Source organism: Epinephelus fuscoguttatus, linkage group LG5, assembly GCF_011397635.1.
Source record: "Epinephelus fuscoguttatus linkage group LG5, E.fuscoguttatus.final_Chr_v1".
NCBI classification, from domain to species: Eukaryota; Metazoa; Chordata; class Actinopteri; order Perciformes; family Serranidae; genus Epinephelus; species Epinephelus fuscoguttatus.
The window spans coordinates 6,991,025-7,006,225 of record NC_064756.1 but is presented as its reverse complement, the minus strand read 5'-3'; the positions used below and the strand labels follow the sequence as shown (position 1 = coordinate 7,006,225).

Sequence of the window (15,201 nt, the reverse complement as noted above, 5' to 3'; positions counted from 1 at the left end):
TGTGCATTTATTCTGCTTTTTCTTACTTTAAGAACATTTTAAAAGCCTTCAGTTTGATCTCAAAAGTATGCAGATAACTTGTACATGAAGGACAAACTGCTTTCAGCACTAACTGTGAATGCTGGCACTGAAACTAAAATGGTCCAATATGGCTGTAATTCCTACAGCACCAGGCTAACATAAGCCACATTACAAACATTTCTGTGGATCTGATTGTAGATCTGAAGCTTCACATTAATGGCAAGCTCAGCAATTATCCACATGCTGGAAAGTCTTTTTTTTCCACCATCTGTGCTGCATTTTGACCCCTACAAAGGATCGTGGGCTGGAATGCCTGCGAGACCACTTTCTTGGGCCATCTACCCGAGCAGTCGAAGTCAGAGGAGAGGCTTTACTGACAGAGGTGTTGGATTGTGCTGATTTTGTTAATAGAGAGGCCGCATTCCAGACAAATCGTGGCCACTACCTGAACTTTCAACGTGACTCTGCTTACATAGGTGAGCCAAGTCCAGCAGACAGCCAGCTTTTCTTTTCCGTGTGACCTGCGCTCTCACACTCCCCCAGTCTGGCTTTCTTCTTCACACTTTTCTGTCCTCCTTTTTGCTTGAAGTCACAGCTGCATTCAGTTCTTTGTCCTACTCACTCTCCCTGTTTATTTCAGCAACACACCCTCTTCTTTCACGCCATTTTAGCAGCGTCCACAGATGATGAATCCCAGCGGCTTTTGATCCCTTCCTTGATTTTCCTTTTAGCACCGCCATGAGGATGACATTTGTGAAATATCTTGAAAAGCTTAAGTTGTTTCCCGGGTCAAGAGTGAACATACATGCTTAAATAACACTTGTGTATATGTAAATGCATTATTTTTTAATATTCAAATACCATACCAAGTTTCAAAAATCTAAAAGAAACCCAACCGTTCTCAGACTGGGGCAAATTTATCAAACTTGTCCTCAGTAATCTTTTTTTCATCTTCCCTTCTAAGCTTGCCAAAAATCTGCGAAGGAGGCACACTTTCCCTCCGAGGCCGATAAACATCTCCCACTACAAACTTCAGAGCTTTAATGTATGCACGCCTTGTGCTGGTGATTTCTCAGGAAATGTGTAAAACGCCATTTGGCTTCAACGTTGAGCTACAGCTCCGTTTCTAAAACTGTCCTTTCTCCCTCCCCTCTCTCCTGGGCCCTTATCAAAGACTCAGGACAATCAGTGGTTTATCGCTGCTGGAAGTGAGTGCAGGAAGCAGATGTTGTTCTGATTAAACACACACACACACACACACACACACACACATCCACACGCACACAACGCAATGCGCCAAGTGAGCAGTGCTCGCTGCTGCTCCAAGGCCTGAGAGGAGTTGCGGGGCCAAGTGTTGGAGTCCAGAGTCATGATATCTGCTGAGCATGTGCTGCAGAGGGGACACGCTGCCAACAGGCTGGATTTAAAAAAAAAAAATCATGTGTGTTTAGGTTACACAGAGCGACAGTGAAAGATAGAAAGCGAAAACAAGTGCTGGATGTGCTACCTTGGCCTCCTCCTTCTGTTACATAACCCCTCCATTATGTGCAATCATATAATGTAGTAATCAATGCATGATAGTTTGGTAATCAGCTCTCCTCTGCAGACATAATGACCGCAGTAACTGATGACAATGCCGATGGCCTTTGCATCAGACGCTGCCAGCGTCCGTGCGTGTGTGTGTGTGTGTGTGTGTGTGTGTGTGTGAGAATGAGAGGCGGGGAGATTTTCATATGGTTTCTACTTTATTAAGAATGCACTTTGGCACCCCTTTATTTTCTTCACTTTAGGCTATTATTTTACAAACTAGATATAAAAGGACATAAATAAATGACATAAGTTACATGTACCTAGAGCTCCTTGACATAAACAAAATAAAACAAGGCCAAAAAACAAGAAAAAAAAACATGATCATGTCAAAAAAAAAAATGTACAAAAGAAGATTGAGAGAATGTTAGATCTACATGGCTAGATCATATGGCGTCGGAAGGCATACAATGACAAACATTAACTCTTGTGTTTTGTTAATTTTTTTTTTCTTTTTCTTTTCAAATCGTCCAACATTTAAGTAAAGGAAAAAAGTATTTTACAGTACATTCTGGTTTCCTTCTCCTTCCCAACATGTCTTGCATATTTCCAAACAGGTCCTTTTTTTCGATAGATAAAACCCAAAAGAACATTGCCAAAAAAGGAAAGAGCAGTAGAGCTGTATTAAGGACGGAGGTGTTTTTGTAGTATATGAAGCGTCATTTAGGAGTTCAAAAACATTCGCATAAGTATAGTTTAAGAGAGATAAAGGAACAAAAGGAATATAGTCCATTGGGTTAAACCTGTAGCTGTATGATGTGCTCTGGAAAAAATAAAAATAATCAGTTTTCCCTTCTTAAACACCTTTTTCCTCACTTCTCTGATCCTTTGTAGTGTACAGGCGCGTCATTTCAAACTGCTCCCATTTCCACAGAGAGAGACGGTTCCCACATGTTCTCCTTAAATTGTCACGAGCTCGGAGAGTCCAAACTCTCGGCGTGTTTCTATGCACAGGAAGGTTTTAGTCACACTTGTCTGTGTCACCGTGTGTCCATTTTGCAGGCCGCTGTTACTGCCAAAGCAGAATTGCGCTGCATTCCAGAAAGCTGTTTAATAAATGCTGTTGCTGAGTAGCGGGGTCGCACAACGGGAGCAACACACCTCACATCGTTTTTTTAGACGACACAAAAGCAAAGAACAAAAATAAAAACAGGTTTTTTTCTTTTTCCATGTCAAAAACAATACATCTCTGTTATCTTCTCTTCCTCCACAGTGGCATGAAAACAGACACAATTACTGATAGTACTTCAAAGACGTCACTCATACAGCGACACACACACACACACACACACATTCGTGCACACACATCATCACATTCGCACGCTCAAATCAAACGTTTGTTACTTTACATGCAAACAAAACAATGATAAACCCCCCTCCAAAAAAAAAAAAAAAAAAAAAAAAAATCACAAAAGAAAAACAACTTTCAAAATAAAAGTACATTATCCGCTGGAGCAGGGCTTCTCGATTATATTACATTCTTCTTATTGTCTCTTTTTTGAGCTGTTAAATCATTCATAGTAATTCCAGTACATCGCTGGACGGCCACAAGAGCGTGGTGGCTAGTTTGTCAAGTTGACACGTCGTGACAGTGGACGTCCCAGACGCTCGGGGATGGACTTGTCGTCTCGGTGTTGGAGGAGACTCCAAGGAGAGGAGGGAAAAAGAAGGAGGAAGACAAAGAGGAAGAATTCTGGCTGTGGCGAGCAAGACCGGGATCCTGTTTGTGATGGACGGCAGCAGCTGGGGAGAAAGGAAAGGGGGAGGGAGAGAGGGGGCTGCATCAGTCATGGTGGTTTTGAATATAAACAATTTCTGCTTGGCATCCAGTCCTGACCAACAATACTGCTCTGCAGCTCCAGTCCCGATGGAACATTCGACTCATCTGCTAAACAAAGTCGAATGCCAGAGCCGGAGCATCCAGAGACTGCGAGCGGCCGCCCTACAGGGGGAAAATATGGATTCTGTGGCAACGATGTATTAACTTGTGTGCACCACATGCTGCTGCGTGTACAGAATATATGAAACATGCCCTTGACTTATTGGCACACATCAAACACACACCAACACACAGTTAACTAGCTTTTGTGTTGAGGAATGCTCTATGTATAGATTCAACAGCCAGTGTGACCGCACAGTGCTTTGTTATAATGCAGAAATATGACAGGAATATGATTAACTGTAGCACAGACACAAGCAATATTCAATAAATCTATTGTGTCGTGTAAAAGAAAAAAAAACTGCATTTTTAAATCTATTTTTGCATTAAAGGAAGCCAATGCTTTATATACTGAAATATGTTCTGCTTTATATTGCTTTTATACAGTTTTTTAATACTTATTCTGCCCACATTGATCAGAAAAAACATCAGAAACAACTCTCAGTATGATGAAAGGCTGCTTCATTAATTAGTCGATCAACAGAAAATTAATCTGCAATTATTTTGCTCATTGCGCCTTCCAAATAAGTTAAAAAATAGCTGCCCACAGACAGCAGAACGGGAGATATGTCGCATTAATTAAAAATTAAAACAAAAATCCCCAAACTAACATTCCCCAAATAAACAGGCCTTTACAAAAACAAAGTTCAAATCAATGGGGTAATAAAAGACTTCATCAAACAATAAAAACTAAGATTAACCAAAAACACAGTGGTTAAAGACTGTGACCCTGTGGTGTCTTACAGCTCCACACTCAATTCAGCACACCTGCCTTTAACATGCCACATTAAAGGTTCCTGAGATGCCAGGTCAGGTGGTGCATTAGAGTGACTCAAAAAATAATGGGAAACTAGGACTTGCTAGAAATGCCTCGAACATGATGGGCAACTATTTGTGTTGTTTGCAAGCTTCTTCAATGTGAGGATGTTATGCCTTTAGTTAAATCCGCCAATGTACATGATAGAAAAGTAGGCACAGATGGTGTAGGGTGCTACCCTGGTCCCCCTATTAAATAAAAAAAATAAATAAAATACAATAAAACATTTGGGAAATGGTGGAATGGAGTGCAGGTGAAGAGCATTAGAGCAGAAGAACATTAAAAGCCAAAAGCCATCCAGGACGCAGTACAGAAAGATGACGGCTAAATTTCTAAATTTGCATGTACCATATTCTCTAATTATTTGTTTTTTATCATCAGTTTGTTAGCTAAGTTGTATTTGTGTTATCATTAGCTCTTGCTGGGGGAGTTACCTTGGGCTCTAAATATGCTAGATCTAGCACTGATCATATTTGATAGTAAATTTATTATCTTTGGGTTTGGGACTCTTGGTCGGATCAAAAAAGCTATTTGAGAACATTGCCGTGGCTCTGGCACGTTACAGTGGGGGGATTTCTTTTTACTATTTTCAGACATTTTGTGGAGGAAACAATGAAACGAGCATAATTAATAAGGCAGATTAATTTGGATAATTGTTAGTTGCAGCACTATTCAACACAGTCGTAAACTAACAAATTACAGCCTCCAAAATAACACTCACATTCAATTTGAACCTCTGTAAACAACAGAAAGCCTCATGAAGGTAGGATTCATTGCAAGTCTGCTGTAGACTGCATTAGCTGGTTATACAGAGCCTAACTGCTGAAAATGTGCATTGAATAAATCCAATAAATCAATGCCGTCACATACATTAAACCAATACTGTGTGTGTTAACTGAGAAACCTAAATCCACACTTTATTTACTTGTGATCATGTGTTCATTTGTGCACATCTTCTACTCGGGATATCCAAAAATGGAAATCCTATCCAATCTAAGAGAATATTAGTGTCTGATTTAATTTAAATAAATTAACATGAGAGCGTGACTTCTACCATGTCAACATATTGGCGTCTTGGCTCAAGAGAAAACGCCGCCCCACAGCACCTTCCCCTCGTTCCTGGAAAGCGTTCCCGAGCTCTGGTGGGCTCTGTTTGGCTGATTGGGAGTCGGCGGCTGATTAATTCTTCTCATTAACATGCCAGCAGCATCAGGCCCGCAGACTGATCACAGACCAGTGGCTATTGATCTGCTCTGGCTGCCTGAGGTGGCGCGACCCACTTGTTAATTAACACAGCTTCTGGAGCTGAGGGGCCAATGATGAGAGAGATGGGGGGGGTCTAATGGATCTTTTAGGCACTCTGTGGCGAGACATAGATGATATTAGCAGCATGCTGCAATAATAAATGGGGCTTTAATCCAATATCTTTATTTGTTTTATTTAGTGAGTCTTAGTGAAACAAAAAAACAAGAACACTATCGATCCTCACCTTGATGACGGTTTGAGTAATCCTCCGTGTAGTTTCTTTGTTTGTTTTCTTGGCGATGATGATGCTGATGATTCTGATTCATTCTGCATCCATATTGCCTTTGTTACATCCTTTTGTCCAAATAGATCCTGGCAATGAGTTCCTTTATTCTCACGTCCAATTTAACAAGCCAATTCAACTGGTCCAAACAGCTGTCCATCAGAAGTGGTGAGGAAGAGTCGGAGGCTCCGGCAGTAGCGGGGGGGCCCGGGGCTTTGATTAAGATGGGGAGATGAATGGAAGAATTCAAATTGTGTGTTTATCTGAGGTGTAGGAGGGCATTTTTGGGAAGACAGGGGAGTGGGAAGGCTCCTCTGGAACATCAAAGACATTCTCAGCAACGTCCTGAGGGCAACAAAATACAGCGTTCTGGGAGAAAAACAAGGCCAGAACAGAGCAAGAAACACAAAAAGCACTCTGATATAAGCCCTCCCCTGCACCGCCGTCTCCCCTCGGAATCCAACCCTCAACCTCTCAGAGATTCACTGTTTACACATGATGGTCAGGATCTTCCATTTTGTCTGTGAGATACCAAACAGATCCAGCTGAGAGAGAACAATGGTGGCCGGGGCAGCCTGCGAGTCCCACAGAAACAATTCATGTACAATAAACACAGTCACAGGAAATCAAAAAAATCTGCTCCGCGGATTATTCCAGAAAGAAAGTTCCAGAAACAACACTCTGCCCAAGAGGAGGAAGAAAGGTACGGTTCCCCCTTCCCTCGCTTTTCCTTCCAGACCATTAAAGGCACTCCAGATTAGCCTCTCGGAAGCACTTTTCCAGCCGTCCCTCCATCTATCCGTAAATGCTGCAGACAGAAGCGTCCCATTCTCCAAACGAACAAAAAAAAGGGCAAGGTAAAGGTCTGATTTTTAAAAAAGTGCCATTTTCACCACTTTTTTTCTTCTTCATCATCAACATCTTTTCTTTTAGATCCAATTTAAAGTGCATGGATGAGGTAAACTATTTCTTCATAGTTTATTTGTCTTTTTTTTATATTTAATCTTTTTTGTTATTTATTTATTTTTTTCATAAGAAACGAAGTCGCTTTGCCTCCTTTTTCCATATTCTTTGTCTCAATCTCTCTCAGACGGGAACCATTCTGCCTTGCATCTGTTGCATTTGGGACAGCATTCCCTGGACGCTGGTCAGGATCTTGTTCTGGTGCGCTGCCGAGGAGATGCCTATGCGAGCCATGTCCCTGAAAAGGATGAGGGGAAAGAGGCCTTTTAGGACCGGGGACAACAATAACAAACACACGTAGGCCTGATCCACATGATGGATTTTACAGCCTTCCAGTGGAAACTGGCCTGACAGTTTAACTGCTGTATAAGGAATTACACTTGCCAACACAGCAATCCTAATCCTGTAATCTCAACGGCTGAAAAATGAAAACAGTACAGACAAGTGACAGAGACTGAGAAACATTTAACACATGTAGACTTGGTGAACGAGGTCACAGATTGATTCTGCTGGAATCATAAAGGAATAGTTTGACATTTTGGGGAATACACTGAGCCTAGTTGCTTTCTTGCTGACAGATCAGGAGATTGGTCCCACTCTCATATCTGTACTCTGAATATGAAGCTACATCCAGCAGAATAGAATAGAGTGCTCCAGGAATGCGTCCTAAAACCTGGAATTGAATTAGCATTTTACAACTGCTGGTTCCCTCGTCTTGAAATCAATGGGTTTTTTTAAATTCTTTTTTGCCTGAAGAAAGTCTGTGGTTAACACAAGTTTAAGAGACTTTTACGCTTTGTTCTATGAGATAAAATACATCAGTAAATACCCATCTCCTGAATTTTGAAGCTTTTACATATCTTAAAAAGACGGTTGCTAACAAGTGGCTAAGAACTTCATCATGCCGAACATGGCATTACAGCCTCGTTGTGGTGGCAACGTTAAGACATGTGACTGTAGTGTAGTTTGTTTGTAGCCTAATGTTAGCTTTTCACTTCTAACGGTTGCATTTACGCTTCAAAAATCATCAAAGTGGTGATCATTTGTGAAGATTATCCTGCTGAACAAAATGTGAAGGTGTCAAATTTGTTTGCCACCGAGTTTATTTTCTGTAATCAACCAAAATTCAATGGAAAAATCCCACATGGCTTTTTGACAAGGGAGCCAGGGCGACGCTAACTTCCATGTCAGAATACAGAAATACATCATACCAGGAGCACTCTGTAGCGTAGCTTGGCTAAAGATCTGAAGCAGGCCTAAACAGCTAGCTTCATGCTACAAATTTAGAAAGCTGCTATGCAGATTATTTACCACAGGACAGAGTCAGGCTAGCTTTTTCCTTGTGTTTCCAGTTTTAATGCTAAGCTAAGCTAACCTGCAGCGGGATGTAGCCTTATATTGAACAACCAGAGTGGTATCAATGTTCTCATCTATGTTTCTGCAAGACAATAAATGTGTATTCTTCAAAATACTCCTTTAATGAGTTTCAATTTATTCAAAATTCAAAATGGTGCTGTTTTAAAATTGAATTACTAATTGTCTTGAAAAAGTCAAGAATCAAGTGTTACCCACTATTATTTTCAAACATGTAAGTAAAATTTTATTGTAACTCTTTGTTCATAGCTGGAATATTATTTTAGCTACTGAGTCATATTGTTCGAGTAGGTGTAAAAAATCAGCCTATAAATTATGACAAATGTTAAACAGATACAGATATAGATATACTCATCAATTTTCTGGACTCATAGGGAGAACTAGAGCCCAAATCTTTCTTTAACCGACACTTGTTAAAGTTTTAAGTGAGACTACAGTAAAGAAAATGTCCAACTCTATTCAATGAAATTCACTTTTTGAGAAAAGTTTCTTGTTGCCTAGCTTGCACCTTCTCTCTGTTTACTTCTTGTGTCTGTCTCTCATCTTCTCCCCTCCCTACTCACTCTTGTGTCATGTGGACCACGGCCTCTGGAGTGGTGTAGCCGGCGGCGGTGAAGTTGTCGCTGTATCTCTCCATGCCAATGGCCTGCAGCCAATCCTCCACTGTGCCCATGGCCGAAGACGCCTCGGGGCTCCCTGGCTCCAGCAGGGTGGTGTTAGGCCTGGTGGTGGGTGGAAGGGAGGAAGAGGAAAATTAGTTTCACGAGCTCAAGTTCTTTTAGTATCTACAGATGTTGTCTTTACTGTCAGTGCAGTTCTGCATTTACAGTCAGTGTTTGATGCTGCTGTACTTCAGTCCAACACGTAAGCTGTAGCCTAAAATCATGATGTGTGCAACTGTGTGTGCAGACAGACAATAAAAGTTACATTCTGTTTAAGTGCTTTTGACTTGAAAGGTAATGATGCGCTTTCTTACACAGCCTGGAACGCCACTGATTCATGACAACAGGAGCATCAGCATTACAGGAACTGGAGTTTCCTTATTCCTGTCCATGATGCTGTTGTATCAAAAGGCGTGACGCATTAACCTTGTGCGATGACAGCGAGCTACTCACACGCTGTAAAATGCACCATGCTACATTTCTCTCCAGCTCGTCTGTCGGGTTCAGATGTGTTTTGTTTCCCTGTTTTGTGGGTCCTACCCAAAACGGAGCCAAGCCAAACACGGTTCCTCCTGGGTGTGTCCGACACACTTAGTTAATCCTTATTTTACAGAAAACACACACCCCCGGCACACCTCGGTGAATTTTACTGCACGGTGGAATTCCCTCTCACATTCAAATATTCATCAGCGGAATTACCTCCTTCTTTTTTCACCTCTTACTCTCCCTGTTTTTCCTATCTTTCCTTTCTGTTGAGCGTTGCAGCAGCGCCGTCGGCCATGAAACATTTACATGGGGCCGGTGAGTCTGAGTCGGTGGCGGTCTCGTCACGATCTGGTAACTCTCTTACGCAAACACACACACACACACACACACACACACACACACACTGTCTTTATCACTCTCTTCTTTAAAAAGGATGTTGAGTTGAAGTGTGAGAACAGGATGTCAGACTCTTTAATAAGTCATCTCTACTCAGTAGGTGGAAAAGATTATGCATAGGGATCCCCTTTCAAACACACACACACACACACACACACATTCTACTTTTCCCTTCCCTCTTGTAACTGTAAAAGCTGCATTTATAGGATTCTGTACCGCTAATTACTCCACGAGGACTCCCCTCTCGCTCTCGCTGTGTCCCATTAGGTGATTGTGTGTGTGTGTGTGTGTGTGTGTGTGTGTGTGTGTGTGTGAGACTCGCTTGCATGCGCTCACACACTCATTAAACTCAAACAGACTCCCAGCGACCTGCGTCGAGTCTGTAAACACACGTAGGTCATTCTTAACACATTTAGCCGCTCGAGAGTAATGGTGTTGGGGCTTAGGGGTCATGTTTGTTTTTAACTCGCCGTTACATCGTAATTCTCCCCCCCGTTAGAGCGCCTACATTCCTGAGTGTACAGCACCATTAAAACTAGTTTGCAGAGAAATCCATTACGGAGGTTGTTTGCGGTGAAAAGAGCCACACGTTGCTGGTAGATAATGTTTAATAGTGAATGTAAACACCGGCTAGAGAATAGGAGCATACGTGTGTGTGTGTGTGTGTGTGTGTGTGTGTGTGTGTTCATGCTGGTGTGAGAGGTAGAAAACTGCAGGTGATGCATTGTGCATTAAATTAAATAGGCTGCATATGTTTTTTTAATGCACATTAGTGTTTTTTTAACACAACATATTTGTGGTTGCTGCTGTGAGCTTAATGTGAAATTCCACAACTTTTCTATACTTTTAAAGACAGGTGGAGCGTTCGGCGGTGGAGCCGTGCAGCGTGTTATGAAGTGTTATTTTTAGGTTAATTTGCAGTAGTTCAGTCAGGCTAAAATTACACATAATGACGGAAAGAATGTGTGAAATAAATTTGTGTAATAGTCATAATCCTGAATAATGTGACCCCTCATATGATGAAAATACTCAGAGAATTTGTCACATTAATAAAGTGTCACAAATTGGCTCAGTAAACGTGACAACTTGGGAGTCCACACCAAATGTTTACTTAAAACAAGCAGAATTTATCAAACTAAAATTAACCAATGGAGTGTGCCGGTCAGCAAAGTCAGTTAGCTGCAGGAAGGGAGAGACCGAGTGAACACATGAGGCAGCTTTTATAGCCTGGAAGACCAGGTGAGCCTAATCAATGCAATGACCCTCCCTTGCAGCCAATTACCTGATGAGGCTGGCTGGAGCATTCTCAGAGACAGTGGGAGGGACGTCACAAATGTTTGCCACAGTTGCAACATGAGATATTTTCCTGTGTTATTAACTGTAGTGGTATAACCAGTTTTATAGACACAATTTCTTCAGTCAGAAGTATTTTTTAATAAAATATTTATAGTGTTTTCTGTGGGCTGCGACTGGAATTTGGCGCTGGGATGCAGCAAATAGAAACCAAAGCTTTATGCATGTGAAGTGAGACAATATGTTTCTGTGATCTGTGTGAACCGACCCTTTAACACCACATCTATCTGGCGTCTGTGTGCGTCATGCCCTCTCACCTGACAGCGGTCTCTCCCCCAGTCCTCTTCAGAGTGTTTGGGTTGCGGATCAGCTTATCCAGCATGTTGACGATCTGTCCAAACTTTGGCCGGTCGGCCCTCTCTCGCTGCCAGCAGTCCAGCATGAGCTGGTGGAGCGCCACAGGGCAGTCCATGGGCGGGGGCAGCCGATAGCCCTCATCGATAGCCTTGATCACCTAGACAGTGGATCAATGGTGCTTTAAGTTACTTTGTGTGGAAAGAGTTGAACTGACTTAAAAACTGGAGGCAGTTTGATTACAGCAATGTTGTTTTCCCCCCTAATTTTATACCCATAGCAGTTTTTAGTCACCTTAATTTCAGCACCTACGCCAGACATTTGGTTACGAATAACTTAATTCTTTATCATCATTAGTGCCACTAGAATTGTGAATTTAACGCGTAATGAGAAAAGGGAATATACTGCTGCTGTTCTATCACCCCGGCAGGTAATTTGATTATATAACCAAGTTAAAATGATGAAGTGTCTTTTAAAAATATTTGACAGTACGCGTGCAACTGGGAATTATTGCTCAGCCTCCAATATTCACACAAATCATCCAAGCTGTATATTATTGATGTTTGTCTGCATTTAATTAAATTTCTTCACTTACATCTTGGTTGCTCATGTCCCAGTATGGTCGCTCGCCGTATGACATCACCTCCCACATGACGATGCCATAGCTCCACACGTCGCTGGCCGAGGTGAACTTCCTGTAAGCGATGGCCTCGGGGGCCGTCCAGCGGATGGGGATCTTCCCTCCCTGTAATTGAAAGATGGGCTGATTAATGAAAGCTGACAAAGCCGACAAGCAAGGTGACACACGGGCGGACCACCGAGTCAGTCGGACACATGCTCGCCCACGCACACACACGACTCACCCTGGTGGTGTACGCAGCCTCGGGGTCGTCCTCCAGCACTCGGGACATGCCGAAGTCGGACACCTTGCACACCAGGTTGCTGTTGACCAGGATGTTGCGAGCTGCCAGGTCGCGGTGGACGTAGCTCATGTCTGACAGGTACTTCATGCCTGATGCGATGCCGCGCAGGATGCCAACCAGCTGGATCACGGTGAAGCGACCGTCATTCTTCTGCAGAATAAGAAAGGGGAAATGTTTCAACATTGTGTCTCATTTCATTTCACTGACATCTTAAATGTTTTTGAATGTGTTTAACATTTAACTGAGCCTTTTTCCAGTGGCAATAATGCCCAATACTGCTCAGTTATGCATGAGCAAATTCAGTCTCATATTAATAAATGGTTTTATAACACACTATAAGACACTACAATGGGGCTATAAAAAAATATGGAGACATTTCTTCACTTATATTACAGCTTAAGTTGTTTTGTTTCATACAGGTCGAAGTGTTTATTAATGTATTTTTAAATAATTATATAAAATGTTAAAGAACACTTGACAACACAGTATAACTGGGCCATATGGATACACAAACACATCCTTATAATGTGCTGTGAGACATTTACTAATATTGTAGTTGGTAATTTTCATAACTAAATAACTTTTGTCATATTTTCTGAAACTGTCGCTATATTCACACAGCACTTAAGGGTCCACACAGTGTTTTTTCTCTCAGCGTTGCCGTCTTTTTTCTATTGTTCTCAATAAAGAGCGAGCATATGGGCTGCATGGGGCCATCAAGAGAGAAAGCGTTGCGGCCAGCGTCTGCAGCTGCTCCGAGCACTTGAACTTGAAATTAACCGGCAATGTCTCTGCTGTTTCTTTAGCAAGGTTACTGTCTCCATAAACTGACTGTGTAGTCAACCCTCTGTTCATGTAGCATTATGTTAGCTACCCAGCTAATGTGAGTGTCAAGATATTATTGCCATAGAAACAAAAGCTATACACAGCACGTCATTAAAAAAAGTGCCCAAAACAGCCAATCTGAGCTGTGGAGTCTCTATCACAGCTGTCAATTATGTCAATCACTCGTGACCTGCAGTTGGAGTGTCAAACTAGGCAGCGCTGATCAAATGTGAAGTAAGATTCTGTTACTGCATAACCTATTTCTCTCCTCAGATGTTTTCAGAAACATATTTTAGTGCACTGTTTAGCTGTAAAATGAGAAAAAAATGTTTCCAACATGGCTGCTGGGTCACAGTCTTTCTCAAAGTATGTTTCTGAAAACACTTGAGGGGAAAAACAGGCAATGCGATAACATAATCCTATCTTTAAAAGATTATTTTTGACAGTTCCCCTTTATTGATAGTGCAGCTTAAGATAGGAAATGTGTATGTGTGTGTGTGTGTACGTGGATGGGTAGGTGGGTGGCAGGGGGGCATGCGGTAAAGGCCCACTGGTTGGAATCGAGCTCAAGCCACTGCAAAAGCCTCGATCTACATGAGACGTACACTCTACCAGGGGAGCTAAAAGTCACTCGACAGTAACAGAATCTCCTTGGCTCTGGTTGTGTTTGGTGAGCTGCATTCGATCCTTCAGTAGGGAGTAGGGTCATGAATTTTTTCACAGAATATCTGTCTCATATACTTCCTTTAGAATATAGTGACAGTTTCAGCAAATATATATGACACATAAATATGGCGCAGTTATTTTCATAAAGTTACCCACTGCTTTAACTTTTTAAAGACCTATACAAGCCATATCATACTCAACCAATTCTTGATACACCTGTGCAAGTCATTCACAGGCAGGTTTACAACTGTATATACTGTAAATGCGTTTGGAACTCAAGGCATATTGTTATGTAAGATTAAAACTATATTACAGTGTGCTATTAAGCATTTGTTAACTGTTTATACACCAGTGATGAATGTATCATAAATGGACGTACGGTTACTGGTACAAACACTTGTATACAAACTACTATTGTGCAACATAATTTAGCACCACATGTTCCCTTTTAACGTTCCTGTGTTGCTCTAACACTGCGTAGATTCCCTGGATAAAGTCACTAAGCGTCATCTAAAACCCAAAGTGTAGTGAACCCTGGAAACACCAAGGTGAAACCTGCGCCAACCTCCTTGTTGGAAAAACATAAGTCGATTGAGAGGGGGATAAAGATTAGGGCGAATGTTTGTGAGTGAACGCTTGTAATTTCGGGGGATGACATTACACAGATAAGATGGGATCAGCACGCTACAGTCGTATCGCGCGCTCACACACACACACGTGTGCAGACAGAAACGCATGACTGACCCTCAGGAATGCATCCAGCGATCCGTTCTCCATGTACTCCGTGATAATCATCACTGGCTTACCTAGAGAGAGAGAGAAAGTGTGAGAGAATGAAAGTCAGATGATTATAGAGGTAAACGATGCACATCACAGCCCGACACAGCAGGGGGGGGTCTCGAGGGAATGTGTGTATGTGTGTGTGAGTGTGTATTAGGCCATCCATCTCTGTCCCGTAGTGATTTAATTAGCTCAGTGTTACGGTTGCCCTGACGTTCCCCTTCTTTCCCTGCACATGCAAAGGCATCTCCACTGAAACACAACACCACGACACACACACACACACACACACACACACACACACACCATCTTGTGTTTATGCAAATATGAACTGACGTTGGACGCATTATCCAAAGTCTCATCACAGCCACTCACCCAGAATCCCTCTGACTAGCTATTTATGTCACTCACTGTCCCTTTGCCCTCTTTCTCCTCTGCCAACTTTCGACGCATCTGTCACTCTCCTGCTAGCTCCTCTCTGTTGCTTTCTTTTTTCTTCCCTCTGTCTCACTCTCTTTCCCCCCGATCCCCGCCACTCCTCTCTGGCCTTTTTCACCTCATCCCTCTGTCTTCCCCTCTCCGTCTCT

The 15,201-nt window shown here is 42.2% G+C and overlaps 1 protein-coding gene across 4 annotated transcripts in view; it reads right to left on the bottom strand.

The window, feature by feature from the left end:
- Window positions 1-2,979: 2,979 nt before the first annotated feature.
- The window catches only part of epha4l (eph receptor A4, like), a 66,239-nt gene continuing 54,017 nt past the window's right edge, over window positions 2,980-15,201 (bottom strand). For all 4 annotated transcript variants that reach the window (XM_049575483.1, XM_049575482.1, XM_049575481.1 and 1 more), the window contains exons 12-18: window positions 14,579-14,640; window positions 12,284-12,493; window positions 12,016-12,165; window positions 11,384-11,580; window positions 8,793-8,951; window positions 5,854-7,093; window positions 2,980-3,351 (exon numbers count right to left, since the gene is read on the bottom strand). In XM_049575483.1, the coding sequence (XP_049431440.1) occupies window positions 6,979-7,093; window positions 8,793-8,951; window positions 11,384-11,580; window positions 12,016-12,165; window positions 12,284-12,493; window positions 14,579-14,640 (893 nt within the window). In that variant the 3' untranslated portion in view covers window positions 2,980-3,351; window positions 5,854-6,978. The remainder of the gene's footprint in view (window positions 3,352-5,853; window positions 7,094-8,792; window positions 8,952-11,383; window positions 11,581-12,015; window positions 12,166-12,283; window positions 12,494-14,578; window positions 14,641-15,201) is intronic.